This window comes from Anopheles darlingi, chromosome 2 (assembly GCF_943734745.1).
Source record: "Anopheles darlingi chromosome 2, idAnoDarlMG_H_01, whole genome shotgun sequence".
Classification (NCBI taxonomy): Eukaryota; Metazoa; Arthropoda; class Insecta; order Diptera; family Culicidae; genus Anopheles; species Anopheles darlingi.
Genome location: NC_064874.1, coordinates 79321057 through 79341964, shown reverse-complemented (window position 1 = coordinate 79341964; position 20908 = coordinate 79321057). Strand labels below are relative to the sequence as shown.

The 20908-nt window shown below is 51.0% G+C and overlaps 9 protein-coding genes and 1 non-coding gene across 12 annotated transcripts in view; 6 read left to right on the top strand and 4 right to left on the bottom strand.

Moving 5' to 3' along the window:
• Positions 1 to 201: 201 nt before the first annotated feature.
• LOC125960075 (probable cytochrome P450 6a23) lies at positions 202 to 1925 on the bottom strand. The gene is made up of 2 exons (XM_049693251.1): positions 807 to 1925; positions 202 to 734 (listed from the first exon to the last, which is right to left on the bottom strand). The coding sequence occupies exons 1-2, from the start codon at positions 1888 to 1890 to the stop codon at positions 319 to 321; spliced, it is 1500 nt and encodes a 499-aa protein (XP_049549208.1). The 5' UTR covers positions 1891 to 1925; the 3' UTR covers positions 202 to 318.
• Positions 1926 to 2564: 639 nt separating this feature from the next.
• Positions 2565 to 2637, top strand: Trnak-cuu (transfer RNA lysine (anticodon CUU)). The gene has a single exon. It is a non-coding gene; the product is annotated as a tRNA-Lys (tRNA).
• Positions 2638 to 3102: 465 nt separating this feature from the next.
• LOC125960072 (cytochrome P450 6A1-like) lies at positions 3103 to 4686 on the top strand. Its single transcript, XM_049693248.1, has 2 exons — positions 3103 to 4195; positions 4271 to 4686. The coding sequence occupies exons 1-2, from the start codon at positions 3109 to 3111 to the stop codon at positions 4684 to 4686; spliced, it is 1503 nt and encodes a 500-aa protein (XP_049549205.1). The 5' UTR covers positions 3103 to 3108.
• A 77-nt stretch (positions 4687 to 4763) lies between these two features.
• LOC125960067 (probable cytochrome P450 6a23) lies at positions 4764 to 6402 on the bottom strand. The gene is made up of 2 exons (XM_049693236.1): positions 5259 to 6402; positions 4764 to 5193 (listed from the first exon to the last, which is right to left on the bottom strand). Exons 1-2 carry the CDS (start codon positions 6400 to 6402, stop codon positions 4778 to 4780), a joined length of 1560 nt encoding a protein of 519 aa, XP_049549193.1. The 3' UTR covers positions 4764 to 4777.
• Positions 6403 to 6519: 117 nt separating this feature from the next.
• LOC125960076 (probable cytochrome P450 6a17) lies at positions 6520 to 8446 on the bottom strand. The gene is made up of 2 exons (XM_049693253.1): positions 7356 to 8446; positions 6520 to 7279 (listed from the first exon to the last, which is right to left on the bottom strand). The coding sequence occupies exons 1-2, from the start codon at positions 8431 to 8433 to the stop codon at positions 6864 to 6866; spliced, it is 1494 nt and encodes a 497-aa protein (XP_049549210.1). The 5' UTR covers positions 8434 to 8446; the 3' UTR covers positions 6520 to 6863.
• An 867-nt stretch (positions 8447 to 9313) lies between these two features.
• LOC125959550 (cytochrome P450 6a2-like) lies at positions 9314 to 13141 on the top strand. Its single transcript, XM_049692375.1, has 4 exons — positions 9314 to 10396; positions 10482 to 10882; positions 11335 to 12457; positions 12564 to 13141. The coding sequence occupies exons 1-4, from the start codon at positions 9328 to 9330 to the stop codon at positions 12977 to 12979; spliced, it is 3009 nt and encodes a 1002-aa protein (XP_049548332.1). The 5' UTR covers positions 9314 to 9327; the 3' UTR covers positions 12980 to 13141.
• A 218-nt stretch (positions 13142 to 13359) lies between these two features.
• LOC125960061 (cytochrome P450 6a8-like) lies at positions 13360 to 15285 on the top strand. Its single transcript, XM_049693229.1, has 2 exons — positions 13360 to 14574; positions 14668 to 15285. The coding sequence occupies exons 1-2, from the start codon at positions 13380 to 13382 to the stop codon at positions 15084 to 15086; spliced, it is 1614 nt and encodes a 537-aa protein (XP_049549186.1). The 5' UTR covers positions 13360 to 13379; the 3' UTR covers positions 15087 to 15285.
• Positions 15286 to 15612: 327 nt separating this feature from the next.
• Positions 15613 to 17530, top strand: LOC125960071 (cytochrome P450 6A1-like). Its single transcript, XM_049693247.1, has 2 exons — positions 15613 to 16818; positions 16890 to 17530. The coding sequence occupies exons 1-2, from the start codon at positions 15726 to 15728 to the stop codon at positions 17297 to 17299; spliced, it is 1503 nt and encodes a 500-aa protein (XP_049549204.1). The 5' UTR covers positions 15613 to 15725; the 3' UTR covers positions 17300 to 17530.
• Positions 17531 to 17556: 26 nt separating this feature from the next.
• On the top strand, positions 17557 to 19311 carry LOC125960079 (probable cytochrome P450 6a13). The gene is made up of 3 exons (XM_049693256.1): positions 17557 to 17646; positions 17837 to 18821; positions 18893 to 19311. Exons 1-3 carry the CDS (start codon positions 17623 to 17625, stop codon positions 19309 to 19311), a joined length of 1428 nt encoding a protein of 475 aa, XP_049549213.1. The 5' UTR covers positions 17557 to 17622.
• Positions 19305 to 20908, bottom strand: part of LOC125960070 (probable cytochrome P450 6a20) — a 2002-nt gene continuing 398 nt past the window's right edge. For all 3 annotated transcript variants that reach the window (XM_049693243.1, XM_049693246.1, XM_049693245.1), the window contains 2 exons: positions 19945 to 20908; positions 19305 to 19888 (listed from right to left, as the gene is read on the bottom strand). The exon at positions 19945 to 20908 is cut by the window's right edge. In XM_049693243.1, the coding sequence (XP_049549200.1) occupies positions 19467 to 19888; positions 19945 to 20908 (1386 nt within the window). In that variant the 3' untranslated portion in view covers positions 19305 to 19466. The remainder of the gene's footprint in view (positions 19889 to 19944) is intronic.

The following is a 20908-nucleotide window of genomic DNA, read 5'->3' as shown; positions in this document are numbered from 1 at the left end:
GCTGTTTGGATTGCGTCTGACATAGTGAGCACAGACGACCGTGATGGCCATTCGGATCGTTCATCATGACGAGGCAGAACTGCGAGATCACTCGGAACATTCGCACCTAGATAACACCGCATCCAGTGAGAATGTGTGGGCACAAACCAGTCCATAGTTCATTAAAACAGCTCAAGTTTATTGCAGATGTTTCTCGTGCAGGTCAACACAATATCATAACCGTACGTAACATACGTCTTAACAGCTAATCAGTTTTAAATAGTGGAAACAAACATCGCTCAGTTACAGCCTCAGTGGATGTGCAAAATGGTGAGTATTTCATAGTTTATCGACCTTCAACCAAAGACCACCTTTTGGCGCTAGGATGAAGCTTGAAATCGATAGTTCCATCGGGATCGATGTCTTCGAGCTTGGTGCAAACCGGAATCCATCCAGCAGATAGGCCAATCCGATACGTGCTTGCATCATGCCGAAGCGAAGACCGACGCATATCCGTGGTCCCTCACCGAACGGAGTCCAGGCGTATGGGTGACGCTTCGATTCCTCCTCGGGACTGAAGCGTTCGGGATCGTATCGTGCCGGTTCGGGGAAAATCTCCGGATCGTGATGGATCGCGTGCACTGGAACCATCACCGCTGTACCGGCTTCCAGAACCGATTTCGTACCGGGTACCTGATAGTCCTTGGAAGCGATACGGAAGTGGATTGGCACCGGAGGATACTTGCGCAGGGTTTCTGTAGTAAGATAAGTAAAAAGCTGATTATTGATAACTGTTGCCAAGAGGCGTTCATATCATCAGACATTACCATTCAGGATTTGATCCAGGTACTTCATCTCCACAACGGCATCGTACGACATTTTGCCATCATGACGCTCCAGCACCTCCCGCACACACTGACGGCCCTTCTCCTGCACCTCCTGATTCAACGCCAGCTCATACAACGTCCAGGTCAGCAGCGTGCTCGACGTCTCAAAGCCAGCCAAGAAAAACACGAACGCCTGCGCAGCAATCTCGTTGAAAGTCAGCGATTCATCATCCGATTTACTGTCATCCTTGCTCAGCATCTTGATCAGAATGTCCACAAAGTCATGGCGCTGCACGTTGTTCTTCAATCGGTAATCGATCGTCTCACGTACGGCACCCAAAAAAAAGTCCGACACCTCCGTATCGGTCAGCTTCATCCTCAGCATCCTGGCCAACTTCGGCATACCGTTGATCAAGATCGTCTTAAACTTGCCCGGTGGAACCTCAAAGATTTTGCGTCCCATCGCCCGGAACTTCGCGTCCGGATCACGCATACTGTTACACTCGATCCCGAACGCACACATGCCGATCACATCGGTCGTGAAACGCGCCAACAGATCCTTCAACTCGAACTCACTCTGCCGTTGCACCGTTTCCTCCATAAAGTCTTTGAACTGCTTGCCAGCGGTTACGATCGTCGGGAACATCATCTTCATCTTGCCCGACGTAAACGTCGGTGAAAGCTTGTTACGCAAAGCACGCCACTTCTGGCCCTCCAAATTGAACAGATGGGCCGATAACGGATCATCACGCTCATTGTAGAACGTACCGCGATCGTGGAAGTACTGGAAATCCTTCACAAACACACACTTCAGCAGCTCCAGATCGGTGATCAACGCAACCGGTTTTACGAACTGGTACATCCCGGCGAACGAGTGCTTGCCCTTGTAGTCATCGTAGATCTTCTTCATCGGCACCGTTATGTGTTCCTCGGTGCCGACGGTACGGAAGTTACCGAACAGTAGGTCCCCTTGTGGCCCCGGTACGCCACGATCCTTCCAGTACGATCGCTTCCGGTCTAGGTAGTAGTAAACACCGGCGGCCACGACCGCCACCAGAAACGCTAAATCCACAAAATTTACCATCTTCACACGTCTCGATACCGATCGAACTCGACTGCTCAGTTTCTACTCTATCGCAAAGTGTGTTGCTTTATATTCGCCAGAAATTCAAGAACATCGAAAAAAAAGAAAAACGCTTATCGCTTCCCTCTTTTCCCTCGCGTTCACCCGATCACATGCGCACGCGTTCGCACGCGATTCGTCAGCATGATTTGACGAATTTTTGGCCCACAGAATCATCAACGAGCGACGAGTCGGAATGTCGTCGTCTGCAAACAATCAATTTTACCGGCAACACGCTCCCCACGAAGAAGGGTAGAGTGTGTTGTTTACAGCGCATTGCGCCGGTAGGCGTTACCACTTGGCTTGTGGTGGATGGATGGAAGATAACGGAATGACTTGTCAACATGCGAATGTTGCGATAATGGACAGCGGGAGGTGTGAATCCGCAACAGTGAGTACAGTGCGCGGTGTGACATTCATGCTAGCGACTTGAATGCTCGTAACGTATGCACACTTCAAGACAAACACAAATATGCTACATACTGTCGTTATACCGGTTATAAATACATCTGAGACAGTAGTGCGCGTGCGCGTGCCCCACCGAAGCATGACGATCACCTGGGCGGGGGGCGATCACATACCGCATGATCATAGGTTACGATCAGTTTTTTCTTTGGTAAATTTACTGATCAACAGCCCGGCTAGCTCAGTCGGTAGAGCATGAGACTCTTAATCTCAGGGTCGTGGGTTCGAGCCCCACGTTGGGCGCTAAGCGATCCTTTTTTATGTTGACGATCACGAAACATGAATGCACTCAGCTTAGATCATATTTTTCCGACCCAATTCTTATTACTCATCTTAGCCACCTGAGTCACTCAATTGTCCTCGTGGGGTTCATATCTTATCACCCAGAGCTGTTCATCAGACACAAGCAATTCAACTCCGTCGTTGTTTGGTGATTAAAAACCTGCCCCATCACGATGAGAGCATGGTTACGGGTGTTTAATCTCGTGCACGATCACAGCGTCTGCCTGACCTGTTCCGGTTATTACAGAGGGGGTGTGCACGCGCCCGTGTTGCATCGCAATAATTGTATCTTCCTACATCTGCTGCCACCATATTTAATATCATGCTTGACGGAGACAGAGAACTCGTCCAGTGCCTGTACAGTGCCAGCATCACCGCTGGATCGTGTCAGTTGAACGAAGGCATTCGAACGTAAAGCTCACGCACAACACAATGTGGATCTATCTGTTACTGTTGGTGCTGTTGGCCGCAATCTATTGGGTCCGGCAGCGACTAGCCTACTGGAAGCGGCGTGGTGTGGCTTACGTCGAACCGAGCTTCCCACAAGGCAATCTCCAAGGTGTCGGTAAGCAGCATCACATCGCACAGGTACTGCAGCGATGCTACCGCCAGCTGAAAGCCACCACCGGTGGTCCGTACGGAGGCATGTACTTCTTCATCAACCCGGTGGCACTGCTGCTCGATCTCGATCTCATCAAAGCGGTGCTGGTGAAGGACTTTCAGTACTTTCACGATCGCAACCTCTACCACAACGATCGCGATGATCCCCTATCACGCCATCTGGTAGCGATGGAGGGCACGAAGTGGAAGAACTTGCGCGCCAAACTAACGCCAACCTTCACCTCCGGCAAAATGAAGCTAATGTTCTCCACGGTAACGGCCGTGGCGGACGAGTTCACCAAGTGCTTGGGCCACGAGCTGGAACGAAGCACCGAGCTGGAGATGAAGGATCTGTTGGCACGCTTCACGACCGACGTCATCGGTACCGTCGCGTTCGGGCTCGACTGTAACAGTTTAGCCGATCCGCAGGCCAAATTCCGGATGATGGGTCGCAAGATCTTCGAACCATCGCCATCGCGGGTGATGAAGAACTTTCTTGCCAGCCAGTTCCCCGGCCTGGCACGGATGCTACGAGTGGTGCTGACACCGACCGATATTACCGATTTCTTCATGACCGTTGTGAAGGATACGGTGCAGTTCCGGGAGAAGAACAATGTGCAGCGAAACGACTTCATGACGTTGCTGATGAAGGTGATGAAGGACCAGGAGCAAAGTGGAGCCGCCGGAACCGTCGGCGAGCGCTTGACGATGGACGATATGGCCGCCCAGGCGTTCGTGTTCTTTTTGGCCGGATTCGAAACGTCCTCAACGACGATGTCGTTCTGTCTTTACGAGTTGGCGCTAAATCAGGCCATACAGGACCGGGCACGGCAGGAGGTGCGTGATGTTTTGCAGAAACACGATTCCATCAGCTACGAAGCGGTACACGAGATGAAGTACATCGAGATGTGCATCAATGGTGAGTGACGTCTTCTTTACAAAATTTACGTTATGTCCTTAAGGAGCAGATTACACAAAATTTGATTTATTTCAGAATCTCTACGAAAGTATCCACCGGCCACCACTTTGACGAGGAAGGTCACCAAAGACTATCGCATTGGCAACGGCAATCAAGTGCTACCGAAAGGCCTCATGGTGGCTGTACCCGTGTACGCTCTTCATCACGATCCGGACTACTTCCCCGAACCGGATCGGTTTGATCCGGAAAGGTTTTCCGCGCAACAAACGGAAAAGCGTCATCCGTTTGCGTTTTTGCCGTTCGGCGAAGGTCCGCGTGTCTGCATTGGGCTTCGCTTTGGGATGATGCAAGCACGGATCGGGTTGGTGTATCTGCTGAAGCATTTCCGGTTCACGCTCGCTTCTAAGATGAGTGTTCCCCTGAAGGTTACGCCCTCTAGTCCGATCCTCTCGATCGACGGTGGATTGTGGTTAAATGTTGAAAAGCTCTAACTAATAATTGCTAACGAAAATACAGCTTCAGACGATGCTTTCTCTTAGATATTACATTATATAACGTTTTGGTCACAATAACGGTACACGGTTACACCTTCGTCACCTTTAACCACATTCCATCTTTCGGGTACAGAATCAAACTTGTGATAAGAAACTCCATCGGGATGGTTGTTCTCGGGCAGGGCTGCACACGATAGCCAGCGAGCAGAAGCGCTAATCCAATGCGAGACTGCATCATACCGAAGCGTATTCCGATGCACATCCTCGGCCCTTCACCGAACGGAAGCCAAGCGAAGGGATGTCGGTCTGCCATCGCTTCCGGTGTAAAGCGGTCCGGATCGAACCGATCCGGATCGGGAAAATACTGTGGATCGTGGTGCATCGCATAGATCGGCACCAGGACCGGTGTGTTGGCTTCGATTACCGAGTCCGTCCCGGGGACAGGATAGTCTTTCGAAGCAATCCGTAAGAGCATCGCTATCGATGGGTACTTGCGCATGGTTTCTGTAAATAGATAAATCAAAACTGTTAACGTATCCGGAGCAGAGAGTGCGATCTAGCGGGTGTACCATTGAGAATTTGATCCAAATATTTCATCTCCATGATCGCATCGTACGTCATCTCACCACCATGACGGTCCACGGCCTCCTTGACACACTGTCGGGCTCGGCTCTGGATCTCTTCGCTGAGCGCAAGCTCATACAAAGCCCACGACAACAGCGTAGCCGATGTCTCGAAGCCAGCCGCAAAGAAGAGGAACGCTTGAGCGGCCAGCTCTTTGAAGTTAAGCATATCCTCACCATTCCCACTACCATTCGGACGTGCTTCGTCCAGCATGCCGATCAGTAGGTCCATGAAATCGTTCCGCTTAATACCATGCTTCAACCGTTGGTCCACCGTCTCCCGAACGACTCGCAGGAAGTACTCGGACACATCGCGCGGCAGAAACCGTACGCCCAGTTTCTTCGCTAAATTCGGCGCAACCATAATGAGAACGGCCGACAGACCACCCGGAGGCTTCTCGTTAATCTTACGTCCCATCACTCGAAACTCCGCTTCCGGATCCTTCACACAGTTACACTCGATACCGAACGCACACGTGCCGATGACGTCCGTGGTGAAGCGTGCCATCAAATCCAACAGATCCACCTCACTGCCACCCTCACCATTCGTTACGGTTTGCTGGAGAAATTCACAAAACTGCCTTCCTACGGCAACGATCGTAGGAAACATCATCTTCATCTTGCCCGACGTGAACGTTGGCGAGAGCTTGTTGCGCATAAAGCGCCACTCCTGACCCTCGAGATTGAACAGATGGGCCGTCAGTGGGTCGTGCTTTTTATTGTAGTAAACACCCCGATCGTGGAAGTAATGGAAATCCTTCACGAAGATGTTTTTCACCAGCTCCGGATCGTTGATGACGGCCGCCGGTGCGATCATCATGTACGCCCCGGAGAACGGATGTTTGCCCTTGCCGGTGCGGTACATTTCTTTCAGGACGGGCGTGAAGTGTACCGTAGTGCCGATACCCTTGAAGATGCCGAGAAGGAAGGCCGGTTTCAGGTAGGGTATGCCACGATCCTTCCAGTACGATTGCTTCCGTATGATGTAATACACCAGCGACCCTACGACACACAACAGGGCAACCACAACGGCAAGCAACGTTGTCCAAACCATTTCGATGGAGTCGAAGCGCGGCCAAATACTGAGCATCGTAGCGGCGTTAGCAGCCGGATAAAATCACGCCAATGACGTCACCGGGGGAGGAAGCAGTCTATGCGTGTAGTTGTGGCATCATGTCGCTTGCGCATCGCGGACGCAATTGCGGGTTTGTTTATTTTACGAGGCAATGGTACTGTACCGGCCATCGGATGAAGTCCACGACATTAAAGAAGATGGATTCATCTGCCGGTTGTTTGTATTTAAATTTCAAACCACACAAAATGTTTCACTGCAGTGCGTTAGTATAGGTGTTATGCTTTAGCCGCAAGGGCTAATATCGCTCACAACATTCTCGAGCGTGTATCGATCGATAATAGCGCTCTGATAAGATTACGATTTTATCAATGTTTGGTTTCGCTCCTTAACGGCGTCACTCTAGACGATGAAGGCAACGCAGTGAAATTTAATGTACTTTATGAAGTGAATGCAACATATGCCACACGACTTTCCCTCTACAATTTGTTAACTTTCAACCAAAGACCGTCTTTGGGAGCCAAAATGAAGCTATTCTCGACGAACCGCATCGGAATGGAGGTTTTCTCGTACGTGCTAAATTGAAAGCCTTTCAGCAGATAGGCCAATCCAACCCGTGCTTGCATCATGCCGAATCGTAGGCCAATGCAATTCCTCGACCCCTCCCCAAACGGGAGGAAGGCGAAGGGATGTCGCGTAGCTTCCTCCTCGGGACTAAAGCGCTCCGGATCGAACTTGAGCGGCTCTGGGAACAGATCGGGATCGCGCTGCATTGCATAGATCGGCACGAAAACGGGAGTACCGGCAAGAATAGTCGAATCGGTATCGGGCACACGGTAATCCTTGGCCGTCAGTCGGAAGAGCATCGGTGCCGGGGGGTATTTGCGCAGTGATTCTGAAATAAGAAACGGAATAAGAGGGGATTCAATAAATACTCAATCAAACCCATGGTATGGTAAGATCAACAGTACCTTGCAATATTTGATCCAGATACTTCATCTCCACGACGGACTCGTACGTCATCTCTCCGTTGTGACGACCCAGCACCTCCTTCACACACTGACGTCCCCGTTGCTGAATCTCCTGGTTCTGGGCCAGCTCGTACAGCGTCCAGGTGAGCAGCGTCGAGGAAGTTTCAAAGCCAGCAAAAAAGAACACAAACGCCTGTGCCGCTACTTCGTTGAAAGTAAGCGACTCTTCCGGGTTCCCGGTGTTGCGCAGCATTTTAATGAGTAAATCCATGAAATCGTTCCGCTGGATTCCATTCTGCACCCGGTAGTCGATCGTTTCGCGCACCACTTTCAACAGAAAATCGGACACTTCCGTATCGATGATTCGTAGACCGAAAATCTTACACAGCTTCGGTACCACCTGCATCAGCATGTTCTTCCAACTCGACGGCTGCTCTTCGATCAACCGTTTGCCGATGGCGCGGAACTTCGCGTCCGGCTCTTTCATGCTGTTACACTCGATCCCGAACGCGCACGTTCCGATTACGTCCGTGGTGAAGCGAGCCAAGATATCCTTTAGCTCGAACTCATCCTGCTTTTCGACCGTGGACAGCATAAAATCGTTAAGCTGCTTGCCGGCCCCTACGATCGTTGGGAACATCATCTTCATCTTGCCGGATGTGAATGTTGGTGAGATTTTGTTGCGCAGATTGCGCCACTTCTGACCATCGAGATTGAAGAGATGAGCAGACAGGGGATCATGCTTTTCGTTGTAGTATAGACCCCGATCGTGGAAGTACTGGAAATCCTTGACGAGCACAGTTTTGATCAGATCCAGATCGGTTAGCAGCACAGTCGGCGAGAGGAACATGTACGCTCCAATGAACGGATATTTTCCCTTGTAATCGACATAGTATTGTTCCAGCTGAGTCGTAAAATGTTCCTTTGTACCGGCGTCCTTAAAACTGCCAAAGAAAAAGGCCGGTTTTGGGTGGGGCACTCCACAATCTTTCCAGTATGATTGCTTGCGAACGACGTAATACACGAAGCCACCCACTACGGCCGCAATCGCGACCAGCGCTTCGAGTGAGAACCACATCACAGCTGTTCGATTGCTCCAGGTTAACTAATCTGAGGGGGGTTACGGTCCCGCGATGCTGGACAACAGTCACGTACATCACAAACATCACGATGCTTATGCGAATGTTTGTGTGAACTTGAGAATTACTATTTTTAAGAACCGCAAAGCAAGCTATTCCCGCGAAACCCCGCGGTATACAAACGTGTGTACGAAGATAAAGTTAATTGAACAGCAGCACCGTCCGAGAGAGTTAGGACAAGAGAATATTTTCTTTAAAATAAATTAAGAAGGTGGATTCATTTATTGAAACATACATAAACATACCTAATAATCATTACCATACTAATAATTGATAAAGGATATAATTTAATATATGTTTGTTCTAAATAGAGAAATCTTTACATCGGAAATTCAGTAAATTACTAAAATTTACCAGAGCTGATCGATTTATAAATTAAGATGATTCAAACTTTCTTTAAATTTCAAATGACTAACAGTTTCGATAAACTCTAACAAATTTTATGGTGTACACCATGAGTATTGTGCCAAAAACAAAGATTGCGAAGTGTAATTAGGTTAACTGAACCTATGGTTTCTATTTTGTCACACAAAATTATGCCATTTAGCATTATCATTATGAGTTGAGCAAAATGAACAACAGGAATGACTTGGTATCAACGCATTTTCAAAAAATAAAAAACACAAAAGGACAATCCCGTGAGAACGGTGCGCACATGAAGATAGCCAGTGTCCTGAGTGTGTATAAGATAGGCATTTTATAATGCCCGCTGCCTGGCTCGTAGATAAGATGCCACAAAATCTTGTCTGCCTCGTTTCGGGCACCTTCAGATCTTGTTCAACCGCACCGGGAATCATTAGTCGTGAGCAGCTCCTCCGGTAATCTAGTGCACCATGTTCTGGCATCTTCTCCTTGTGGCGGTCCTTTTGGGTGTGCTGTGGATACGGAAACGGTTCGCCTACTGGAAGGATCGCGGCGTACCGTACGTGGAACCAACGTTTCCTCACGGCAACCTGAGTGGAATGGGCAGCACCGTTCATATGTCTGACATCACGCGCAAGGTCTACCAGCAACTGAAACCTAAGGCTACCGGAACCGGATTCGTGGGCATGTACTTCTTCACCAATCCCGTCACGCTGGTCATTGATCTCGAGCTCATCAAAGCGGTGCTGGTAAAGGACTTTCAGTACTTTCACGATCGTGCCGTGTATCATAACGAGAAAGATGATCCACTGTCGGGGCACTTGTTCGCCATGGAGGGTAACAAGTGGCGCAACCTCAGGTCGAAGCTAACGCCAACCTTTACGTCCGGTAAGATGAAGATGATGTACCCCACCATACTGACGGTGGCCGAAGAGTTCAACAAGTGTCTCGCCAACGAGATCAGAGTGCAGGATGAGCTGGAGCTGAAGGAGCTACTGGCACGCTTCACCACCGACGTCATCGGAAACTGTGCCTTCGGGCTGGAGTGTAACAGTCTGAAGGATGCTGAAGCCGAGTTTCGACGCATGGGCAGGAAGGCGTTCGAAGGGTCACGGATAAAAATCATGAAGCGCTTCCTCTCGTCACAGTATCCGAATCTGGCTCGGAAGCTCGGTGTCACCTCTACGGCACCGGATGTGTCCAAGTTCTTCCTGGGCGCGGTGCGGGACACTGTACAGTATCGTCTCAAGCACAATGTACAACGTAATGACTTCATGGACCTTCTGATGGAGCTGATGAAGGAGCAGGATCGCGAGGGACTGTCAATCGAGGAAGCAGCCGCTCAGGCGTTCGTGTTCTTCTTGGCCGGATTTGAAACCTCCTCGACGGCGATGGCGTTCTGCCTGTACGAGCTGGCTGGATCTGAGGAGCTTCAGAGTAAGGCTCGAGCTAATGTAACTGAGGTGCTAGCCCGTCACGAAGGCAAGCTTACCTACGAGGCACTGCAGGACATGAAGTACATTGAAATGTGCATTAATGGTGCGTACAGACGGTCGGAAGAGGAATGTTCTCTTTTCCATGTAGCTTACTGATGATAATCCTTTTCGTTCTCGTCTCTTTACAGAATCTCTGCGGAAGTACTCTCCCGCAGCAACAATCATTAGGATCGCCACAAAAGACTATCCCGTGCCCGGTACGAAACACATTATCCCGAAAGGCCAAACGGTCCTGATACCAGTGCATGGTCTGCATCATGATCCGGAATACTATCCGAATCCGGACCGCTACCAGCCAGAACGGTTCGACGAGGCAACAAAGTCCCAGCGAAATCCCTACACCTTCCTTCCTTTCGGAGAAGGACCTCGTAATTGCATAGGACTGCGGTTCGGGTTGATGCAGGCCCGCATTGGACTGGCCGTTTTGTTGAGAAATTTCCGATTTACAGTATCACCCAAGATGGCCACTCCTTTGCCCATCTCCAAGGCAAGTACCGTCTATTCCATCGAAGGTGGTCTATACCTGAAGGTGGAGAAGATCTAGCCAGGACATTGCCAGGTAAGAGGTAAAGTTCCATATCACACGGCCTAGAATATGCAGCATCACCGGCAATAAATAAAGGCAGGTTACTGTTGATTGTGTTATCTCGCGCAAAGTACAGCGTAGTATCATCGCTCCAGATCTCAGGCACCTCCGGTGCTATTTATTCCAGACGATTCCCTCGGTACTACCTCTGGCTCATCATGCAACAAATCATATTTTGGCCACACGTTGCGACCTTTCAGACACACAGTATTACGCTTGCTGCTAACAGAACCGGTTACCGGCACCCACGGTTTCACCGACCTCAATCAAGGCGCAATGGCTCACCCTACTCGCCCGTCTCACGGACACAATTGGCGTTATCATGCTCGGTACGGTGAAGCTAGTTTGCGTGTATTGCGACTTGCTCGCTTCATCACGAATCCCCAACATGCCAGTCTTGCTGTAGACCACCGCTGGACAACATGTGGTTGACTATTGCTTTGCTCTTCGCCTCCTTGGTGGTGCTGTGTTACGGTTGGGTTCGAAGACGCTCACGCTTCTGGCGCGATCGTTCGGTCGCCTACATTGAGCCCCAGTTCCCGTACGGTAACTTCAAAACGCTCGGCAAAGTGGAACACATCGCACCGATCACGCAGCGTCACTACGATCACTTCAAGCGTCTCGGTGTCCCGTACGGTGGGGTGTTCATGTTGATATCGCCAGTGCTGTACATCTTCGATCCGGCACTCATCAAGACGCTGCTCGTGAAGGACTTCCAGTACTTTCCGAACCGTGGCGTGTACTTTAACGAACGCGATGATCCCCTGTCGGCGCACATGTTCGCCATCGAGGGTCAAAAGTGGCGAACGTTGCGCGCGAAGCTCTCACCCACCTTCACCTCGGGCCGCATCCGAATGACGCTACCGCTCGTGCTGGAAGTGAGCCACCGGTTGACGGATCATCTGCGCGATACGATCCGCACCTCGTCGAATGTAGTCGAGATGCACGATCTGCTTGCGCGCTACACGATCGACGTGATCGGTGCGTGTGCGTTCGGTATCGAGTGTAACAGCTTCCGCGAGCCGGACAACGAGTTCCGGCGGTACGGTAAGATCGCGTTCGATAAGCTTCCCCACTCGCCACTGGTCGTCTATCTGATGAAAGCGTTCCGGGCGTACGCGAACGCCCTCGGCATGAAGCAGCTGAACGATGATGTGTCGAGCTTCTTTTCCAAGGTGGTCAAGGACACGGTCGAGTTTCGCGAGCGCGAACAGTTCGTGCGCAACGACTTCATGGATCTGCTGTTGAAGCTGAAGAACACGGGCCGGCTAGAGTCGGACGGTGAGGAGATCGGTCGTCTAACGCCGGAGGAGGTTGCCGCTCAAGCGTTCATCTTCTTTACTGCCGGTTACGATACCTCATCGACGGCCATGACATACACACTGTACGAGCTCGCCCTGAACCAGCAGGCCCAAGGGAAGGCCCGTGAGTGTGTCCAGCGGACACTCGAGAAGTACGGTGGCGAGCTGACGTACGAAGCCGTCTCCGATATGCCGTATCTCGAGCAGTGCATCAATGGTAACCGAGCCGGACGAGACCGACCGCCAGAACTGTCAGCGTCACGCTATCTCTTGTCAACGTTTCTTCTCTCTCTCTCTCTCCTTCTTCCAACGGTATATTCCAGAAACACTCCGTAAGCATCCGCCAGTGGCACTTCTGGAGCGGAACGCTGATAAGGATTATCGAATGCCGGACAGTGGTCTAGTATTACGCCGGGGCCAGAAGATCATCATACCGATCTACGCGATGCATCGCGATGAACGTTACTTCCCCGAACCGGACGCCTACCGACCGGAGCGATTCACACCGGAAGAGGTAGCCAAACGACCCTCACACACCTATCTGCCCTTCGGTGAGGGTCCACGGATCTGCATTGGCATGCGTTTCGGATCGCTGCAAGCGAAGGTGGGATTGGCGAGTCTGCTGAGCCGCTTCCGCTTTACCATTTGCGAGGAAACGCAAATACCGGTCCAGTACTCCCGGACCAACTTCATTCTCGGACCGGCGAACGGTGTCTGGTTACGGGTGGAGCAGCTTTAGGTCTCTCTCTCTCTCTCTCTGCGTCCCACTAGGACTAACAGCGATTGTATTCTCTCAATAAACCACTTTTGTACTCGAATGCAACAGGTTGTGACAGCTGAATGCAAATTACTCATCATTTGCATAGAGCAGCTCTCGCCTTTAAAGTGTCTCTTAATATGCTAACCGGACAGTTCATCATCACTCGTTGCGGGTCCACAAGTGGGAGGCATTATTGGAACCCGAGCAATCACACGACAATTCGCTAACGAAACACATTCCTTGGCCACCGCACGCGAACGTAATCAATCCGTTACATCTCGGTGTCTTGGTGTTATTGTCGTTGCGCACAGCTCGTTGTCGCGCCGTCTACGGTACTCGTCGTCTACCGTAACGGGAATGTTCGTGGCTCCTGTTATGGATGGGGTGGGGCACACCGTTACGCGACCACCACGGCAGTCGACTCGCGGTCTCGATCAGCGTTCAGTCAGCGATGGAGTACGCGCTTGCCCTGACCGGTTATCTGTGGCTGCTCGCCGGGACGCTCGGTCTCATCGCGGGCTATCTGTTCGTTTGGAGGCGCTACACCTTCTGGAAGCGGCACAATGTGCCGTACGCCGAACCGGAGCTACCGTACGGGAACTTTAAGGAGTTGGGCAAAACGCTCCATCCGGCCCACCTGAGTCAACGGTTCTACGAGCGGTACAAGGATCTGCCCGGTAGCCCCGGTTTCGTCGGTTTGTACATCTTCCTCAATCCGGTCCTGATGGTGACGAATTTGCGGCTCGCGAAACGGATTCTCATCGAGGATTTTCACTATTTCCCCGATCGGGGTGTGTACTTTAACGAGAAAGATGACCCACTGTCGGCGCACCTGTTTTCCCTCGAGGGTGCCAAGTGGCGAGACTTGCGAGCGAAGATAACGCCCACCTTCACAAGTGGTCGCATGAAGGCCGCCTTCCCGATGGTACTCGCGATCGCTCAGCAGTTCTGTGATCATCTGTCGGAAGGTGTGCGCAGTGATGGTGCAGTGTTGGAAATTCGTGATCTGATGGCCCGCTTCACCACGGACGTGATCGGTTCGTACGCGTTCGGGCTCGATTGCAACAGTTTCCGGGAGCCGGAGAACGAGTTCCGGCGTATCGGGCGGAAGCACTTCGACACACCGCGCAACCATCCACTGAAGGTGTTCATCATGAAAACGTTCCGCGGGCTCGCGAACGCGCTCGGCATGAAGCAGATCCACGACGATGTGGCCGAGTTCTTTAGCGGGATCATCCGCGAGACGATCGCACACCGGGAGCGGAGTGGCGAGAGCCGGCAGGACTTTCTGGAGCTGCTGATAAGACTGAAAAACACCGGCATGCTCGACGGTGCCAGTGAGATAGTGGGCCGGCTAACGTTCGAGGAGATTGCAGCGCAAGCGTTCATTTTCTTCACTGCCGGCTTCGAGACGTCATCTGGGGCGATGACCTATACGCTGTACGAGCTCGCACTGAATGAGGAGGTTCAGCAGCGGGCACGCGACTGCGTACTGACCGAGCTCGACCGTCACGACGGTGAACTGACGTACGATTCGTTCAAGAACATGCTCTACTTGGATCAGTGCATCTATGGTAAGCGTCCTTATGTGGCCGTAGATGGCTGGCCATAGCCACTTGGATGGTATGGACTTGGAATTGAAAGTTCCCTCTTCTTCGTTCTCACAGAAACACTGCGTAAGTATCCACCGGTGGCCATTTTGGAGCGCATCGTATCGAAACCGTACCGAATGCCGGACACCGGCATTGTGCTGCCCGTTGGGATGAAGATCATGATACCGGCGTACGCCATCCATCACGATCCCGCTCTCTATCCCGAGCCGGCCAGCTACCGGCCGGAACGGTTCACCCCGGAACAGATGGCAAAACGGGATTCGTGTGCGTTCCTGCCGTTCGGTGAGGGCCCACGGATCTGCATTGGACTGCGCTTCGGTATGATGCAGGCACGCATCGGACTGGCCTTGCTGTTGCGACACTTCCGGGTAATGGTGTGCGACAAAACGGAGGTACCGCTTTCCTTCTCCACGACGGCATTCGTCTTGATGCCCGAGAAAGGCGTTTGGTTGCGATTGGAGCGATACGAATGAGATGGTAGGCAAGAACTGACTTTCGATTAGTAGAACTTATTTCAGGGATCGTTATGAAATGCTCAAATCTATTCTCAAATTTTTAAACGAAATTTCAGTTGATTTACTAAAATATTCTGTTTTTTCTACTTAAGCGTTTATGTATCGAGATGCAACATTTTTCAAAAGGTTTCCTTAAATGAAAATCAACATAAAATAAAAACTGAAAACGAATTGCGAACAGTTTTCGATTTGAATATTTAAAAGAAAACCGTTAATCATAATCTTGTCCACGTGGTTTACCATCCCGTAACCACTGTTCGTCCTTGACCAAGCGCATGCGTTTTAAATCTCCCCCATCATGTCGGTGTTGGTTTCGACGCCCCGCGTGACGTTGTTGTCGACGTTGTTTGTTGCGTTCCACTTTCCGCTCGACGGCACAAACCACTACGCACACCAGGCCAGCTGATGCCACCACCCTTTATTGCGTATCTCTCTGTGTCGCGCTTTGTTTGCTCGCGGCTCCACCACCGGCTCCATGTGTTGTGGAACAGACGAGATTAACAACCAACCGGTCGTCCCAATCGCGTCAGTCGCTCGCTGTTGATCACTTAATAGGGTTCTGTGGTGTGGTGTGTCTCGGTTAGTGTCGCTCAGAAAATGTTCATCTATCTGCTGCTGGCCGTTATCACGGTGGCCGTCTGGTACGTGCACCGGAAGTACTCGTTCTGGGCGGATCGTGGTGTGCCGTTCGTGAAACCGCGATTCCCGTTCGGCAACATACAGGGCATCGGCCGTCGGATGCATTCGTCGCAGTTGATGACGAAGTTCTACAACGAGCTGAAACCGTCCGGAAGGTCATTCGGGGGAATCTTTTTCTTCACCAATCCCGTGGCGCTCGCGCTCGATTTGGACTTTGTGAAGAGTGTGCTGGTGCGGGACTTTGCCTACTTCCACGATCGGGGCGTGTACTACAACGAGAAGGATGATCCGATCTCGGGCCATCTGTTCAACATCGAGGGCACCAAGTGGACCAATCTGCGCAAGAAGCTCGTACCGACCTTTTCGTCCGGGAAGATAAAGCAAATGTGTCCAACGATCGTTTCCGTCGGTGATCGGTTCCGCGAGTGCCTGGAGGGCATCTGCAACAGCACCGGTGGGGAGGAGGTGGAGATGAAGGAACTGCTGGCACGGTTCACCACCGACGTGATCGGAACGTGCGCATTCGGCATCGACTGTAACAGTTTGAACGATCCGAATGCCGAGTTCCTCCGGATGGGTCGCAAGGTGTTCGAGGTGCCACGTGGCCGCATCCTGAAGTTCTTCTTCATGGCCTCGTTTAAGGAGTTTTCGCGCCGAATCCACATCAAGGGTACGGCCGACGATGTATCGGCGTTCTTTTTCAAGGTCGTCCGCGAGACGATCGAGTATCGCGAGAAGCACAACGTGCAGCGGAACGACTTTATGAATCTGCTGATGCAGCTGAAGAACAGTGGCCAGCTGCTGGATGACTCCGGTGATGAGGTGGTTGGTAAGCTGAGCTTGAATGAAGTGGTAGCGCAGGCGTTCGTCTTTTTCCTCGGTGGATTCGAAACATCTTCGACCACGATGTCGTACTGCTTGCATGAGCTGTCGTTGAATCATGAGATACAGCAACGTGCCCGGCAGTGTGTGCTCGAAGCGGTACAGAAGCACGGTGGCCTCACGTACGAGGCGCTCATGGATATGCCCTACATCGATCAGTGCATCAATGGTGAGCCATCTAATGAACTGACGTGAGTTCATTCTTTCGGATCATTATATCATTGTCTGCTTCTCTTTTAGAATCACTCCGCAAGTACCCACCGGGTGCGAATCTGATACGGCAGGTCAACCAAGATTACCGTGTGCCCGGAACCGATGTCATCTTCCCGAAAGGCATGAACGTCATGATTCCCGTGTACGCGATCCATCATGATCCGGAACATTATCCCGATCCGGAGCGCTACGATCCCGATCGGTTCGCGACCGAACGGACGCCGTTCACGTTTCTACCGTTTGGCGAAGGGCCACGTATCTGCATTGCGCAGCGCTTCGGGATGCTGGAGGCACGCATCGGTCTCTCGGTGCTGCTGATGAACTTTGCCTTTTCGCGATGCTCGAAGACAAGCGTCCCGCTCGTGATTTCGTCGCGCCATGCAGTACTCACACCGGAAGGTGGATTATGGTTGAAGGTCGAGAAACTGAAGGCATAACAGGTCAGTCGAAACTACTGGCAATAGCAGAAACTAATCAATACCAGCAGGGATATAAACTGTGATGGATTGTTGTAGGATGGTGATGGTACAGTGGTAGAAGTAATGGTTTTTATCAAAAACGTAGCTCTAAGAAACACAAACCGATCGAGGCTCGAATGGAAAATCTCAATCTGTTATCAACATGCAAATGTAGAAGCTCTTCATCGCACATGGGAGGTTACTACCGTTCATTCACTGTACTGTTAGTTGTTGCACCTCGATGACAAAGCGGTACTCGCATTAGATGCAGTTAGTCGCGACCTTCAACCGGTTTATTGATCATGACCGAATGGTGGCATTGGATGGTAAGTAGTTTTTGCAATCGAACTATTTGTGAGGCGACGAGGCGACGTATAACAACGAGTGCAACCCACCATGCCCGTCTAGTCTTTGGCATACATTCGCACAAGCTGCATCATGCTGCTAACCATCTCCTTATCACTGTCAGTGCTAGTGACCTTAACCGTGATACTATGTGTCTACTTCCTTCGAAAGCGTGCACACTTCTGGCTCGATCAGGGTGTACCCTCGGTAGCGGTGAAATTCCCTTTCGGCAACATTCAACACTCGTCCCATCTGATGCTCGATCTTTACCGGAAGCTAAAGGGAAGAGCGCCATTCGGCGGGATCTTTCAGTTCGTCGTGCCCGTTGCATTCGTGAGTGATCCAGAAATGATCCAAAACGTGTTGGTGCGACACTACCGTCACTTCGCCGATCGGGGAGGATATAGCAACGCAAAACACGAACCCCTCAGTGGACACATGCTCAACGCGGAAGCTCACCGTTGGACATTGTTACGCCGTGCAGCCATCCCAGCCTTCTCATCCGGTAGATTGAAGGCCTTCTATCCAGCGATGGTGCAGTTGGTGGATCAATTAATCGAGGGTTTGCATAAGAAACTGTCCCCCCGCGTAGAGTGCATCATCGAATGCCAGGAAGAACTCGGACGGCTGACGACCGACGTTATTGCATCTTTTTTGCTCGGTATCGACGGTAAAAGCCTTTCGCAGACCGACGGTGGTTTATACGATCGTGTTAACGGCAAAACGTTTCTCATTCCTCCCGTTTGGAAACTGTTTTTGATGACTTCATTTCGAACGATTGCACAGGCGCTCCGGGTAAAGATATTCTCGCACGACATTACCGTACTGTTTCAACGGATGGCACGCGATGTTATAGCAGCTCGTGCGAACTCCAACGAGCAGAGAAAGGATCTCTTGCAACGGTTCTTACAGTTGCCCAAAGAAAATGGCAAACCATTACTCACGGAGGATGAGATCGCTGCAGAAGTGCTGTTGTTCTTTGCTGCCGGCCATGAATCCACATCCCTGATGGTATGCTATTGTCTCGATCAACTGGCACGTAATCCTGAGCTACAAGAGCGTGCACGAGATTGTGCGCTTGAAGCATTCGCTAAGCACGGTGACTTGAACTACGAAGCACTACAAGACATGCAGTATATTGATCAGTGTTTAGCTGGTAAGACTGTTCGATTGTAAAACGCACAATACTATCTGCAAAATTAACATTCCCTTTCGTACCGCATTTAGAAACGTGTCGAATGCGACCTCCAGGCATTAACACGATTCGTGTCGTAACGGAAGACTACCAGGTGCCCGGTTCGTCCATCGTACTGCGGAAAGGACAGAATATTATTATTCCTGTGTACGCCATTCACTATGATCCCGAATACTATCCGAAACCGGAGCGTTACGATCCCGATCGGTTCACGCCCGAGGCCTGCCGAGCTCGCATCCCCTTCACGTATATGCCCTTCGGTGAGGGACCAAAGATGTGCATTGCCTATCGGCTGGCTAAGCTACAGATGCGCATCGTCTTGGCCAAGCTACTGTGCAGCTACCGGTTTCATCCGTGCGATAAAGCAGCCGAATCACGACAATCGGCAACGTACACTGTCCTGAAATCGAACAAGGGCCTGTACCTTAAGATGAGCCGAATCGTCAAATAATCGGGCCTTGTTTATGGTCAATACTTTGTATTAAAAATTTAAATTTTATAAAATCGTAAGAAAACATTTTAGAAACGTTTGAGGTACATGTGGTCTGTTCTATACATTCTCTGATCTTGGAGAACATGTTTGTCCTATTTGCTGTCTGCCTTCTGTTATGCTTCGGTAATGCGTTCGACATCTAGCCAGACTTCTCCTGCCGGTCCGTGGATAAGATTGATCGGATCAATCTTCAGTGGATGGTTTTTTGCACCTTCAGGAACGCGGAACTGATAGTGTCGCAACAGCATCGCCAATCCTAGCCGAGTTTGTAGCAATCCGAATCGCATTCCAATGCAGATACGAGGCCCTTCTCCAAACGGTAGGAAACTAAAATTTGGTTTTGATTCACCTTTCTCAGCGAATCGCGTCGGAAGGAATTGGAACGGTTCCGGAAAGTTCGTGGAATCGTGTTGGAATGCTAGGTTTGGAATGATCACTCCCACTCCGGTGGGAAGCACTTTGCCATTAGGCAACCGGTACGGTTGTGTAGTGATGCGGTGAAGTGTTGCAACCGGTGGGTACAGGCGTAAAGTTTCTGAAAGAATAAATCATTTAATAGATCGTTCATTGTTGGCTCCGGTGCAGGCATACCATTGATGATGCACTCGATGTACTCCATCTCCATGATGGCTTCGTATGTAAGCTGACCGTCGTGTTTGGCCAGCACTTCTCGTACACACTGGCGTCCTTTTTCCTGCTCCGCTGGATGGTTTGCGAGCAGGTGCAGTGCACACGTCATCGTGGTGGCCGATGTTTCGAAACCGGCGAAGAAAAACACAAACGCTTGTGCCGCAATTTCTTCGAAGGTAAGTCCATCGTCGCTAACGCCCGTTTCAGATTGATCTTTCCTCATCATATCGATCAGCAGCTGCATGAAATCGTTTCGCCGGATTCCGTTGTCCACTCGATACCGGATTGTATCGCGCACAACGGAGAAGAAAAAGTCCGACACATCCTTATCGTTGAACCGGATGCCGAGCGCTCGGGCCTGTCGGCGAAACATCATGGCGAAAAACACTTTGAGCGCCTTCAGTTTGGGCAGATTGATCATCCGTTTGCCCATCAGACGGAAGCGGGAGTCGGGATTGTCCAAACTGTTACACTCGATACCGAACGCACACGAACCGATGACGTCGGTCATAAAGCGTGCCAGCAACTCTTTCATATCCACTCGCAGTGCTGCTTGTCCCGTGCACCGATCCGCCAGATAACGATCGAGTCGCATTCCTACGTCGACGATCGTGTGAAACATCGCTTTCAGCTTGCCGGAGGTAAAGGTCGGTGTAAGCTTCGCCCGTAGCTGGCGCCATCGGTTGCCTTCCATGAAGAAGAGGTTGGCCGAGAGCGGATCCACCGCCTCATTGCTGTACACACCGCGATCGACAAAGTAGTTGAAATCCTTCACCAAAATGTTACGCGCAAAGTCGGGCGAAAGGACCAGCAGGACGGGATCGCGGAAGAAGTAGATACCAACATAGTCGCCGTGATGTTTCAGTTCGCGGTACAAGCGATCGATAATGTAGGCGAAGTGGATGGTCGGTTTCAGGGTGTCGCC